General features: G+C 34.2%; 1 protein-coding gene across 1 annotated transcript; it reads right to left on the bottom strand.

Moving 5' to 3' along the window:
* Positions 1-3,628: 3,628 nt before the first annotated feature.
* Positions 3,629-9,766, bottom strand: LOC105320690 (uncharacterized). The gene is made up of 10 exons (XM_034473973.2): positions 9,560-9,766; positions 8,563-8,678; positions 8,299-8,453; positions 7,484-7,633; positions 6,341-6,470; positions 5,789-5,911; positions 5,468-5,582; positions 5,176-5,244; positions 4,981-5,081; positions 3,629-4,599 (listed from the first exon to the last, which is right to left on the bottom strand). The coding sequence occupies exons 1-10, from the start codon at positions 9,653-9,655 to the stop codon at positions 4,479-4,481; spliced, it is 1,176 nt and encodes a 391-aa protein (XP_034329864.2). The 5' UTR covers positions 9,656-9,766; the 3' UTR covers positions 3,629-4,478.
* Between the last annotated feature and the right edge of the window lie 4,141 nt (positions 9,767-13,907).

Here is a 13,907-nt window from a genome sequence, read left to right on the forward strand (position 1 = left end):
GTGTATTTATCGACGAGAACAGCTGATTTCTGTATTTGGTGAAAAGATAAAAAAAGTGTGCTAATGCATGTCGACCTATTCATGATACTACATATATATACATATAGGACGTTCCGTGACCCACTGTACGACACGCTTTTAGCGATAAACGATCCACTCTTCCGAGAGGGGCGGATCGTATATTATTGTTGCACAATATCAATCTCGTTTTGTTTGTAACGAAGAAAAACTAAAGGAGCAAGAGATAGAGAAAAAGTAACAAGATGGTTCTAAGACAATTTGCACCATGCAAACAAAGAGCATGGACTCAGAATGAATTACTTAACCCCCCCCCCCCCCCGGGCCCTTACTCCAAAAAAGATGTAGAGAGTATCGTGTATCATGTAGATCAACATCGAAAATAAATACATGTAACAATAACATATCACAGATGAAAACAATGAATATTTATTGCCACGCGTTGAGCAAACACTTTATTCTAGTATATTTCGTTATCCACATTCGGCTCAGAATTCGTTCCGTTGTTTCCCCCAGTTTTTTGGCCAGCCCTAGGTCATACGCACATTATGGGACTCGCATGGTATGGTAATACAGAGCACAGTCCATGTTTCAGTTTCAGTTTATTTATTCCTTCCATGTAGTAGCCCCCGGTCTGCACAAAGCCATCCAGGGCACAGAACAGGCCTAGCACAGGTTGGGTGCCCTCTGCCAGTGACTATACTAAAAACACAAACCCCAAAACATCTTAATGTATTTTGAAAGCATATAAAATATGCACTTTGTCTTTCCATGCATAATGCATCAAACTTGTTATAAAAATACATTACTTGTAATTCAGTTATGCACTATCACATTCTCTTACTATGGTGCTCCGTTGGGATTATACATGTATGACGGAAGAGAGTTTACATTTGTAAGTGAAGGTCATAGTGAAAAGAAAACGAAATCAGATCCTTGATCCGCTCCCTTTTTTATTGTAGCTAGGAGCGGATCAAGGATCTGATTTTAATTAGATTAGAAAAAAACGTTTATCTTTATAAAATATTGACATTTATCTAAAAGGAACAACTGCTTGTTGAAGTGAATTCTGTAATAGAATAACGTAAAAAATAAAATCAAAAATTCACAACATACACTGTTTCTGTTCCTACATGTTATTTCAGTAAGCAATCAAACTAATTGAGCCTTTCAGCAATATTTGTTACTAAAAATTGCTTATGCTATTTCAAACAAAAATTTGCAAAGATGGGAAAAGCGACGTGATGCATAGATGCGGCAGCAAAATTGATACGAATCGAATGCGGGCATGCGTTATTGTAATAAGTGACGAGAAAAAGCGAGAGAATGACCCAACGGAACATCAAATAGTTTGCAATACAGTAAAACTTGATAAGAAACTTTTTTATGTCGAGAACTTTCTGTTGAAGTGTAGTTTATTCCTTAGTCAATACTCTAAACACTATGGAGACAAGGATTTTGACTGGCAGTGCCATGTGACGAAAAACGTATGTCTTGTCCTAGTAAAATCTTAGCGTGAAATAGCAAATATTTCATTTTTCCTAATTTTGATTCCTTTATTTTTCCAGAGTGATTAACAGTGACCTAAGGAAGTCGTTGTGTACCTCCCGCATGTTTCTTTGATTTTTGACTTTTGGTCGTAGGATCTAACGTCCTTAAGTAGTTTGTTGGAAAAAAGCTGTCCTTAATAACTTCCATTGGTCGTGTAATTTTGAATTTGAAACTTAAGACTAGCTTCAGATACAGAGCTTGATTTAAACTATCAAGGATGCTTAAAAACTCCCATCTCACTCAAACTTGCTCGATGGATGTGTTTGTTCTTGAACAATATAACATGATTCCTATGACATTGTATTGTATAATAATATGATTTGACACAACATTGTATCATATAATAAGATACAAAATCATATGAAACAATACCATGCGATACTAATGATGCATTCTTTATGACGAGTGGGGGATAGTGAAATTCCACCGAAGAAACAAGATTCACCGGCTAGGACGTAGCTCTGCCGAGTCCTAGACGGTGAATCTTAGCCCCGAGGTGGAATTTTACTATCACACACGAGTATATAATGAATGATTATTTTTCTCGCATTATTTTACATTATAAAACAATATATGACAACTTTCTGTTATGACGTTCAAACGGTTACTCTCGGTTTATCCCTCCGCGTGCTTCAAATAACTAGTGCAAGTCAAAAAAGAGCGTACAACAGGGGTTTTTTTCAATAAAAATATGGTAAATCATAATTGATTAAGCAAACCAATTACTTAATGGATAGTCGCAATCCATCATTTTGCATTTCACTACAGCAGACAACGTTTCTTTACGTTCTAAAGAGGCTTAGTAACACACAAAGTATGACTGAAAAATCTCACACTGCTGTCTCACACTGGACAAACAGATTCCACACCGCTGATAATGCGAGAAAATAATATATTGTGTAAAACAATATCATATTATACTATATCGTATCGTATAACATTACATTGTAAGATGCTATATGATACATTGTTTTGTACATTATGATACACTATAGTATCACTGCATATGTTCTACGTATGATATTGTATCATATGACATGGTATTGTACAATATGATATTGTATTATACAAGATATCATTGTATCAATCGATATTGTATCATATGATATATTGTATCAAATGATGATATAATGTTGTATCAAATTATATTGTAACATATGATACAATTTCATATCGTACATAATACATGCTACAATATCATATCAATCAATACAATAGCATATGATACAATATCATAATTTATTATATCATGCAATTACTTATACTGTGATTTCATTAATATTGAAGGGCAACAATTATCATGGATAAAGTGAAAATCACAGTTTCAAGGATACGTAAATTCGTGGCCAATGATCCTAACAATACAAAATGTATATAGAAATGGCATTTCAATGAACATTTAATTTTGTGGATCAACTTATAAACGAAATCTTCGAAAATTGGTATTCAACGAATATAAATGAAACCACAGTATTTGCGTTTTACCCCTTTACCCCTTACTTCAGATATATATTGCATCCAAAAATAAAGTTCCAACTGTAATGTATTTTTTTTAATTTTGCATAGATTTTCAAGACTGTATTTGTTAACAGAATAAATGATATGTTGAATCAGTAATTTCTTTTAAAATTCTAATACAAGAAATCTTTTAAATATGAAATAGAGAAGTATATTTCACGTGTTTGTATTATGTTTACAGTATAGGACTATTTCATATTTGACAAGGAAAATCATGAATTATTTTGTTTATTTTTTTAAATTTATTTAATAAGATAAAATGTCTACACGTTTTTATTTGTTTAGTGTTTATTTTTCTTGTGCATTTCCAAGGATGTTGATGAAACATAAATAGACTGCAAAATTCCCCTAAAAGTAGTGCCAGTTCGAAATATTACTACGCTTTCCTGTTTAGGAACAGTTTTCTTTCTAGTTTAGATTCGTTATTATCCTTGACAATTGAATTTTGTAGAAATAAATATTAAAATCAAACAGTTTTGTTTTATTTTGGTATATTTTTTACATACAACAATAAACAACATAACTGAGTAAAAATAAATATGAATAAAACTAAAACACCTTGTATTTAATTTTAAACTTCAGATGATTTATATGAATATACATGTATTTGTTATTAAAAATATTCAATATATAAACTAGCAAAAAATCAAAATACAGTTAAAGATAATTCGCTACCTTAAAGTCTGTAATGTACATGCAGTTTCAGATATAGACAAAGCAATTGCTACATGTATAGTAGAAAAATAAATGTAGCTCTTTGGTGTGGTCTTATAGTAGGAACAGACAATGGATATGCAAATATTATAAGTTACAATACTGTATAATATGATAGAGGAAATATATCAATCATAGTATATTATATCATATACTGTGTTATGATATAAATTTTATTATGTGACATATTATGTATAACACGATACAAAACCGTATAATATCATATGATACTATTTCATATGACATAATATTATATAGTAGAGGATGATATGTTGTATTCTAAAGTAAAGTATTTATAAACATTGTATCATACAATACCATATGGAATTTACATATAATATGATTATTATGCAACTTTATATCATATGATATACGATATTGGGTCAAACCACACTGCAGTATCCATGAATATCCAAGATCATAAACCATGATTTTCAGTATCCATAAATATCCAAGATCATAAACCATGATTTTCAGTATCCATGAATATCCAAGATCATTAACCATGATTTTCAGTATTCATGAATATCCAAGATCATTTACTATAATTTCCCATATAATATGATAAAGGTGGTCTCATAAAAGAGATGCCTCGTAAAGATTGTCTTGATGATCTTTGTAACCTAAGATTACTTATATTTTTTTTAAATATCCTTGTATTTCCCCTCACAAAATGATTATGCATCGTACGATCGAATGAGTTCGGACAGTTTATCCATTCCTTGTTCAATTTTATCGCGAGGAATGACACTGATGGAGACACGTATAAAATTCTTGTAGTTTCCACTCATCGACGCCCTAGAAAAAAAATGTGAAAAGTTTATAAAATATATGAACTCTGAAGAAACAACTGAACATAATCCACATGAGCAATGTGGAGTAAGGGTCTGTACCTCCTCCCTATTACTGTAAACAGGGTTATTTCCACCCTTACTTATTTTCGCTTTCCTTTACTCGCAAACGCTTTGGCCCCGTCTTAAATTTGCCCAGACATAGTTGTTTTTAAAGAGACAATATAATACATTAGAATTCGCCCAGTCTTAAATTCGCCCGCTGACAATGAAAACGAAAGAGGCGAAAATAAAACAGGGACGAATTTTCCCCTGAATACAGTATTTTAGATTTTCACCCTCCCCCTTAAAGAAAATTCTGGATCCCCGCTTATTTTGCACCACTTACCGTGAACCGTTCATAACCAACAAATTCTTTGCTTTAGCATTCTCTTGGAATTCTTCCCCGCTGATGATTTCAGGGAGTTTTAACCATAAAAACAAACCACCCTGTAAATAGAACAAAGGCTAGATTAAAAAAGAACCCGTCCATTGTCGATTTATTATGTCAAGATGATGACGGGGAAAAAACAATCAAATACACCTTGGGCTCCACGAAACAAACAGGGGTCTGATTTTCTCGAAGTCGGCGACAGGCTGCTCGGATTCTGTCCTAGAATTATATGATACAGTGATCATAACATCTTTTAATTTTAAAATCCGCCTGGCGACAACACTTACATACATCTTACGTACCGTGATACATGGACCAATATGAATGCAGTATAGTGCCAGGAAAAAAAGAGTAAAGAGACTTGCTGATAGAATATCAAAGTTTGGTAGAAATTCTAAATTCTCAGACTGAGAGCAAGTTGCTAATTGATCTACTATCCTACCCCGTACAACTTCCGCAGCCTAGCTAGATTGGTCTGCACAAGGCCTAGTTCCAATGCTTTTCCGACCAAACGAGACACGAAATGGTTATAGCAAAACCCGCTCACCGTCGTATAACTGAGTGAATAGACACATTAATTGCTCATTATAGACCATCAAGAGAAGGCATCTTTGAAATGAAGTATTATAAGAGCAGTGTGAGGAAACATCCTTAATATTATCACGTTGTAGATTTTGAAATTAGAATATCCGAAATTTTGTATCAATACCAAACCAGTAAACGAAAGAGTTACAATATCACAATATAAATTTTCATATCAAACCAGTCTCTCAGCATTTGTATAATTCGCGGTGATGTTTCAATCCAACCCAACCGCATCCCCGGAGAAAAGATCTTGGAGAACGTGCAGTTAGATATTGTGTGACCTCTGTAATCCGGATCCTCTCTATAACAGAAATATCAAGTGAGTCCTTATGATTTGCGTGCTTTCGTACATATCAATTGCAAAAATATTTACTTAAAAATGTTAAATGGCTTCTGAGAACTAAATATTCATTTTTGAAAACGCTGTCTTAATGGGAGCGAATAACCCAAAATAAACTTTGTCATAAAAGCAACCCTCAATAAAACTTTATCCATATGTCGAACCTAATCACATATAAATATTTCATGAATTAAAAATATTAAGAGTATTAAATCATCCTATATGCTGAAAGTTGATCATCTATATTGATTTCTCAATTTTATAAAAAAGAAAAAAGAATTGGCCATTTTGAAAGTCCATTCATATTCCCCTCTTATTTATATAACTTGTTGTCGTAGGCGCCTCATAAAAAACCTAGTTCTTATTTTTATTCTCCCATATCAATATTACTTGTTGTCGTAGGCCAAGAGCCTGGGTGGCGGGACCCCGTCCTCTGTGTAGGTCAGTAGATTGTACACATCCTCCGCAAACAGAAGCACATCGTACTTCCGGGCTAGGGACACGAGGCGCCGACATTTCTCTAGAATTACGTTAGACTGTTTACAGTAACATTTTTTAAATGTCAAACTGCGTACACTTTTATTTTTGCCAATGTTTTTTTTGTCGCAATAAACCACCTGTCAATGAATTGCGACAGTTATAATTTTAACCCTCTATAAAAGGCACATTTTCTTTTATTATACTGAATGTCTTAATTAAAAAAACTTTACTGCTTTTATATAGGAATGACGTGAATTCTACGGCGAACCGTACGCGCATGTAACAATTAGTTTGATTGTACTTTCATGTTAAATACTGAAATCTGATTGGTTTATACGCAATTGATAATCTGTTCTATTACCCTCAGCGTTAGCAACACACTTGGCAACGGGTAACACAACGAGTTGTTACATGCGCGTAAATTATGCGCCTTCGGTTCGCCGTAGAATTCACGTCATTTGTATATAAAAGAAGTAATAATTTCCCTAAAATAAAGACATTCATTATAATAAAAAAAAATTGTGCCTGTTTGGAAGGATAACAGTTGAAATTGACGCCCCTCGAAAAACATTGCCAACCTCCGCTTCGTGTCGTTTGACAATGGTTTTCTCGGGGTGTTAATTTCAACTGTTACCCTCTTAAACAGGCACTTTTTATATAGTGTTATCAGTTACCAAGTGTGTTGCTATCGCTGAGGGCAATAGCACGGATTATAAAATGCGTCTAAACCAATCAGATTTCAGTATTTAACAGGAAAATATAATAATATATATTGTTTTAAACTTAACTGACCCGTTTTCAGTTCCTGCACATACTATGAAGGGAAATGTGACAAAATGAAGTTATATGGGAAGAACTCATTATTTTAAATTTGTTTTTGCTGAAATGTACTGTCTACATAGATTTGTAGTTAAACCCAACAAGGTATAACAGCATTTGACGATTTTACGTGTGCAACTGTAAGGAATCCTTCTCTACACTGAAATCATTTATTTAAGTAACTTTTGGGTAAATGCATAAACGTGATATGACTGTATACTCTTCTATCCTCACCTGGCGGGAGACAAGACCCCATGGGATTGTGGTGGACGGTCATCACAAACAACATCCGCCGGAAGGGGTATTTAGTTTCTGTAGGCGCGGGGGTTTCCTGTAACAGCCTCTCGAAAACATCAGGGTCGATTCCATCGTCATCCGTCTGAACTGACAAAGGAAACAACTTCAACAGACTTAAAGATAGAAGTATACGATGGATAAGTCACTGTGGCTGTGAAGCTAATCCCAATATATAATCAAAGTACTGAAAGTACTGACACGAGTTGATGCTTTAGAATCAGACATTTATTGCCTATTAATTAACAAAAAGAAAATCATGATTTTCTGTTGATTAAAATACGTTGATAACAAATTTTACCTCCGATAAAAGAAGTCATTCTTTCATGATTCATATCATTGCATTTTGATAATTGATGTATTAGTTTGACCATCAATACGAATTTCGGAAAATGTGATTTAACCCAGTGATGGGAAACCCCTTTGCAGTGACTATACTGAGTTGATATACATCAACTCGTAAAAAGGAGGATGACCGTCAAACTATTCATAGAAATATATACAAGCAAAAGAGGCCAGCAATATCATGCATTTAATTGTATTCTTTATATTTATAATCCAAATATATTAAGAAGGTGTGTAAATATTTAAAAAAAAAAGATAAAGTCACTAATTATGATTTTAAAAGGAAAATAAACAAGATTTCTAAAAAAAAAATTGAATTTTTTTATTCATTCATTTTCCTCTTTAATTCTTTTTTAAATTTTGTAAAATTTTAGTAGTATGCATGTTTATGATATTTGAGTGGTACTAACCAGGGATAACTCGGTGTTCATAGTCCCTTTGAAACATCCCATGAGCAATGAAATATGTTGGATCCTCCACAAATATAGGTGTATCTTTGCTCATAAGTACCGTCGTTGCTAGGTGTATTCCTTGTGTGGCGGCGGCGGTGATGAACAAATTATCGCTGAGATTTAAATATAGATCGTATTAAATAAAAGAGCAATTCTTTAAGCATTGGCCCTACACTTTGTTCAACTGGCCGCTCAACCGTTTGATTAGTCGCATTAACTCACCTTTCTACATTATCTTTATACTCAATTTTTAAAAATTCTGCCAACTGGTGCCTGACCTCAGGATCCCCCACTCTAGGCCCATAATCAAACAGCGCATGTTCGTCGACATCGTTCGTCTTAAAAGTAAACCAATTTTAGGATTAAAAAAACAACAACAAAAACTAAAGAATGTGTGTAACTACTTGCTTCAATTAAAAAATGACAATAACAAACCGTGAACCATCTAAAAAGATCCATAAACTGAAATACAAATTCAAAGCAGAGCAACACGGATCGACCTCCAAATAGAGGTAGGATCAGGTGCCTAGAAAGAGTGAGCATCCTCTGCTGACCGGTCACACCAACCTTGTTCTCTTTGTCGTAATCGGGGGAATAAACCGGAGAAGTCCGTAGACAATTAGGTGATTAATTATGGTCTAACAATTAGTATAAAACACGTCAGTCAACATGCGACCCAGTGGAAGATTGTATTAGCTGACAAGGTTGTTGTATAGAACATACAATAGAACATACGAAAAGATGACTTTAAACGAGACTGTTGACATTCCTGTTTTATTAACTTGTTTGTCAAGCTTGTTGGCTTGCTTCGTCTTAGAAACTGTTCATACGAAGAGTATGCCCTTAAATGCGTATTGAATCAACCTAAAGACAAAAACACCATATGCAGGTGATGAAGATATATTGCTACATAAGTAAGGAAAGTTGACAATAGAAAAATTGAAGTCATCGTGTTTATCATAGAGTTTTGTTGTTAGGTTACCATCAATGTCCATTTCCAGAAAAATATCCTAATATGAAACAGATGATGCAGACTCTGTGTTATCTTCTATTTCAAGTTCACTGGAATATATCGAGTCGACGTAAGTATGGAAATAACAATACGTCGTCGATATACCAAGCATCTTTTTAAAACATTGCAATGTACAGGAGCATGACTAAATCAATTGATTTTATATTTAGTAATGATAATATCATTACAAGTTTATAGTTTACTTACAAGAAGAGCCTGTGTTGCATGTAAGATGATGTCTTTACAACCTGCCAGTGATTCTTTGCCAGGTCCACCTAACGACAGCTCATAAACTTGCGCCATCTTCGAATTAAACACAACTGGAGAATATGCGTCTCTATTCTAACGATGACAACAGCTGAATTCTGTATATATTGCAAAGTTCAAGAATAATTGTGCTGAAGTATGCTAACTCATATATCGACTATTTTTTTTTAAAAATTATACTGTAGTTATTTCGGACTTTCAGTGGCCCTATTCTAGTGACGACAACAGCTGATATTCTTATTTGGCGCAAGGGTCAAGAAAAATGTGCTAAATAAAGCTTACTCATATGTCGACTTGTTTATCCAGGAATCTACATTCCGTGACCCACTGTACAAGCTGCTACAGTGATAAATCATTGGGTTTTTTAAAAAAGTATTGCAGGCACGTAGTATCGGGGGGGGGGGGGGGAGGGCAGGGGCATGCCCCCCCCCCCTATTTTCTTAAATTTACATCCCAAAAATTAAATTAAAATGGAGTTGGTCCCCCCTCCACATTCATGTGACCATTTAAAAAATTAAATTGAAAAAAAAGGTATACTTGCCCCCCGCCCCATCCCCCCAGCCCCCCCCCCCCCGGTCAGTATTTTGTGACGTAACATTTTCCCTTTTTTTTTCTTTTTTGCTTGTCAAGATTTATTTTGGATGAGTCTGCCCTCCCCTTTCAAAAACGACGCTACGTGCCTGGAATACTAAATGATATCCCACGCAAGCGCGGAAATTGAGACAAATGAATGCTTCATGCCTAGACATTTTCTTTTTGTTGCTGCTGACTGGGAAAAATTAGAAACTTTTTAATTTTATTGCAAATCATGGAGTGAGTGTACACTGCGTCGTTTCTTTTTCTAAACTTTGTTTAAATATAACTTTTATCACTGTACCAAATATAAGAATTTCCGATATAATACTGTCAGCTCACACCCAAATGCAATTTACCCGTTTTATTGCTTACATCATCTATTGACACAGACATAGAGTTGTTAAACTTAGACGTTAGACGTAGATTGTTAAATAATCTGCTCATAGTTCACACATTAATGCATAAAATATTTTATAATCGATGGAATATATATATTTTGCCAAACCAATGATGCCAGATCCAATGTGATTAACTCACCCCACACTTTTCACCATAACGTTTATTAGTCAACCCGCGTTCTTGGTTGCCCCGTTCTGGAAAGTTCTATTCACCAAAACTGAAATCGTGCCTTCAAGAAACAATTTCGCTCATTTGATTTATTCATCATTTGTCATATCGTAATTCCTATGTATACCCTACATAAGTTCCTAATAAATTCAATCACTCTTTACAGAATCATTCAATATTATTTCATTGCAAGCATATACTTTGATGCAAATTCCCACTGACTTGGATCCGCCAAAGCGTGTCCAACGCCTTACTGTCATTTTTAGACGGGGTCACGTGACCCCGTCTATTAGTTTACTGTCAGCCGAAGTCTCAAAACGGAAGGCACGCACAGAACACATGAATTGAGTCTACGCGTAAGAAAATGGTGCAGAAAGTTGTCATGCATTTCAGTAAATATATATTATGAAAACACGCATTAAATCTTTTTAAGTCCTCTATGTATAAATCAAATTCTATAAAGAAAATACACAAATAGTTTTATTGATCAAAATATTCTTGCTCGGATTCAATAGTTGTGAAATGAGTTACATAACTGAATGCACAACGCCGTTGACGTTTTAGTTGGCTCATTAATAAATAGGAGAGGTTTAAGGTTGAATCAAAAGTAAAGTTCCCAAACGCAATATGCCATTTTTTAAAAGTTGTGAATTTCATTTTAATAATACATTGTATATCCCCTGAATACTACCGAACTTCATGCAAGAGCCGAAGTTATAATCTGGACGGGTGTCTTGCATATCAGGAATTACATATTGTCTTACAAATAGGTGTTTCATTGGCTTCCAGTCTACTTGCTGTATGACTGCTGTTCGTCTCTAAAGGAATTTTGTACATAGAAAATAAAAACAAGCCAGAATTTGCCCTCTCGTTCATTGACCTTTTACTTAATTAAACTGAATTTAGATTTTGAACAATGCATTGTATAAATCTCAGTCTATAGGTTATACATTTTGGGTGACCAATACATCAAACAATACATAGAATCTTATCGTTTGAAGAACCAAGTTAAATGTTAATGTTCATGTTGGCTTAGTTGGAATATATATGTATTTTTTTTAATGTTATAAGATATAAGTTTACATTTTTTCCCCTATACTTTATAACGGACAAATTCAGTTATCTCCTACAACATTTGTTAATTTCTCTGTTAAAAGCGTCAACTTTGCATACATTAGAAATTTTAAAATCAAATAATTCTGAATTAATAGCTAAAATTAACAATTTACAATCATCATACAATAAACATAATTGCTTTATCAATTGTCGATAAAACATATTACCGCCGTGTGGATATGTTTCTTAGGCAAGACATCTTGAAGTTCTCTCCTTCGACGAACCTTGTTATTGTTATAGTACTTGGAATAATCTTAGTGTAAAAAGAAAATATTAATACTTCTAACGTCAGGTGCCTGTATTTGTTATCGGTATATAAATGTTAACTTTGTTCGGTAATTCAGCAGTTTGAGAGTATTGGAGTTTTCATAAACGGATACCGTCCGACTTGAGGATTTTCCCTTCGATCACAAAATTAAATCAATCGCAACTTCTTGGGCCTTTCCGGCAGGCTCGGAAAAACACTTCGAATTTATTAACATTACCGGATGTTAGAATTTTAAACAAAATAGAGTCGCTTCCCATTAAAATAAGTATCGGCTAGAAAGCCCTATAAGTCGCTTCTGTGTTATATTTTAGGGTAAATCATTTACTTTATTGAAGTCTAGCTTACATCTCAACAGATCGTAAAATGCGTTGTATTTATATCAAGTTTTATAAAAAGGGGGTTGTCATGGACGCCTAGGTAATACATTCGAAGTGTTTTTCCGAGCCCGCCGGAAAGGCCCGAGAAGTTGCGATTGGAAATTAAATAAATCTTGTGATTTAAATTATCTACCTTGATATAGTTGTTTTAATTTTCCCGGTTAGTTGTAGTTTTTTTTTTAATTTCGTTGGGGTCTTATTTCAAATGAAATACCGTTGTGTCAATTTTCTTAAATTATGAAGGATAGTCCCGACCGGGATTCAGTAAAACTTTGACAAAGTATCAGGCAATTGCAAAAAGCCGAATTTTAACATAGATTCATATTCGAGGAAAAACTGGACAGTTACAAATTCAAACTTTCAAGACCCCGTCTTTTGGTACTTTCAGTACTTTGATTGCTATTTCGGGGTGATTTATCGAAAAAGAAAGTAGGTTTTTAATTTATTTCTCAATAATTACTTACCAAATCAAAGTTAATGGTAGCTTACGGACATCAACTCACACGTGATGAAATACTAAAGGTGTAACCAGTTATTCTGGTGTAGGCATTTCGTAGTTTACCGGCAAAATGTCTTAATTTATAAGTATAGAAATTAAATGTTGAAGAATGATGTCTGATTTACGAAATAGCTATACACTATGACTTAGCCTAATCCTTTCCCATGAAATTACATTTTTATCAACATATTTCTTGTTTTGTGAATTTAAAATCTGATCAGAGTATCGGATATGGTAAGATGATCACACCGTACACAATCATGGTGAACATTTTACATGTAACATCTTTGAAAGTAAACAACATTGGAGAACTACAGTTACGTGTAGATAATTTTTAAGGCAACAGGTGAAACGAATAGAATTAGGATTAGGATAGAATTAGGAGATACAGCTGTGGATTACAACAAGAGATATCATGACATCCCGAGAAAATCAATTTTATTGGTTGCACAATATCAGTATCTTGTTTGTAATAAAGACAAATTATAGGAGCGAGAGAAAGAGAAACAAGAGGCTCTTATACAGTACATTGCTTGCATGCGCAACATCAGAGACAACCAGCAAACAAATAACATGAACTAATGTGCAACTCAAGCCTTCCAAAACCAGGGCCATGCGCGGTACTAGGACCCCCCCCCCTTGCAAAATTAAAATTTCTTTAAATTACATTATTAAATTACCAAAAATGTGCCTCGATCCCCCTTAACAAACTCAAATAACTGTCGGAACCCCCCCCCCCCCCACCACCACCCCCCCCCCCCCATGGAATTTTTTGGGGGATCCACGCATGCGAGCTATATGAGGATTTAGAATGTCATCTTTACTAAAGTTACAATGTAAAATCGTATCACATTTTGCTTAATAATTATTGTAGAAATGTACAAA

The sequence above is a fragment of the Magallana gigas genome, chromosome 8, assembly GCF_963853765.1.
Source record: "Magallana gigas chromosome 8, xbMagGiga1.1, whole genome shotgun sequence".
In the NCBI taxonomy this organism is placed as follows: domain Eukaryota; kingdom Metazoa; phylum Mollusca; class Bivalvia; order Ostreida; family Ostreidae; genus Magallana; species Magallana gigas.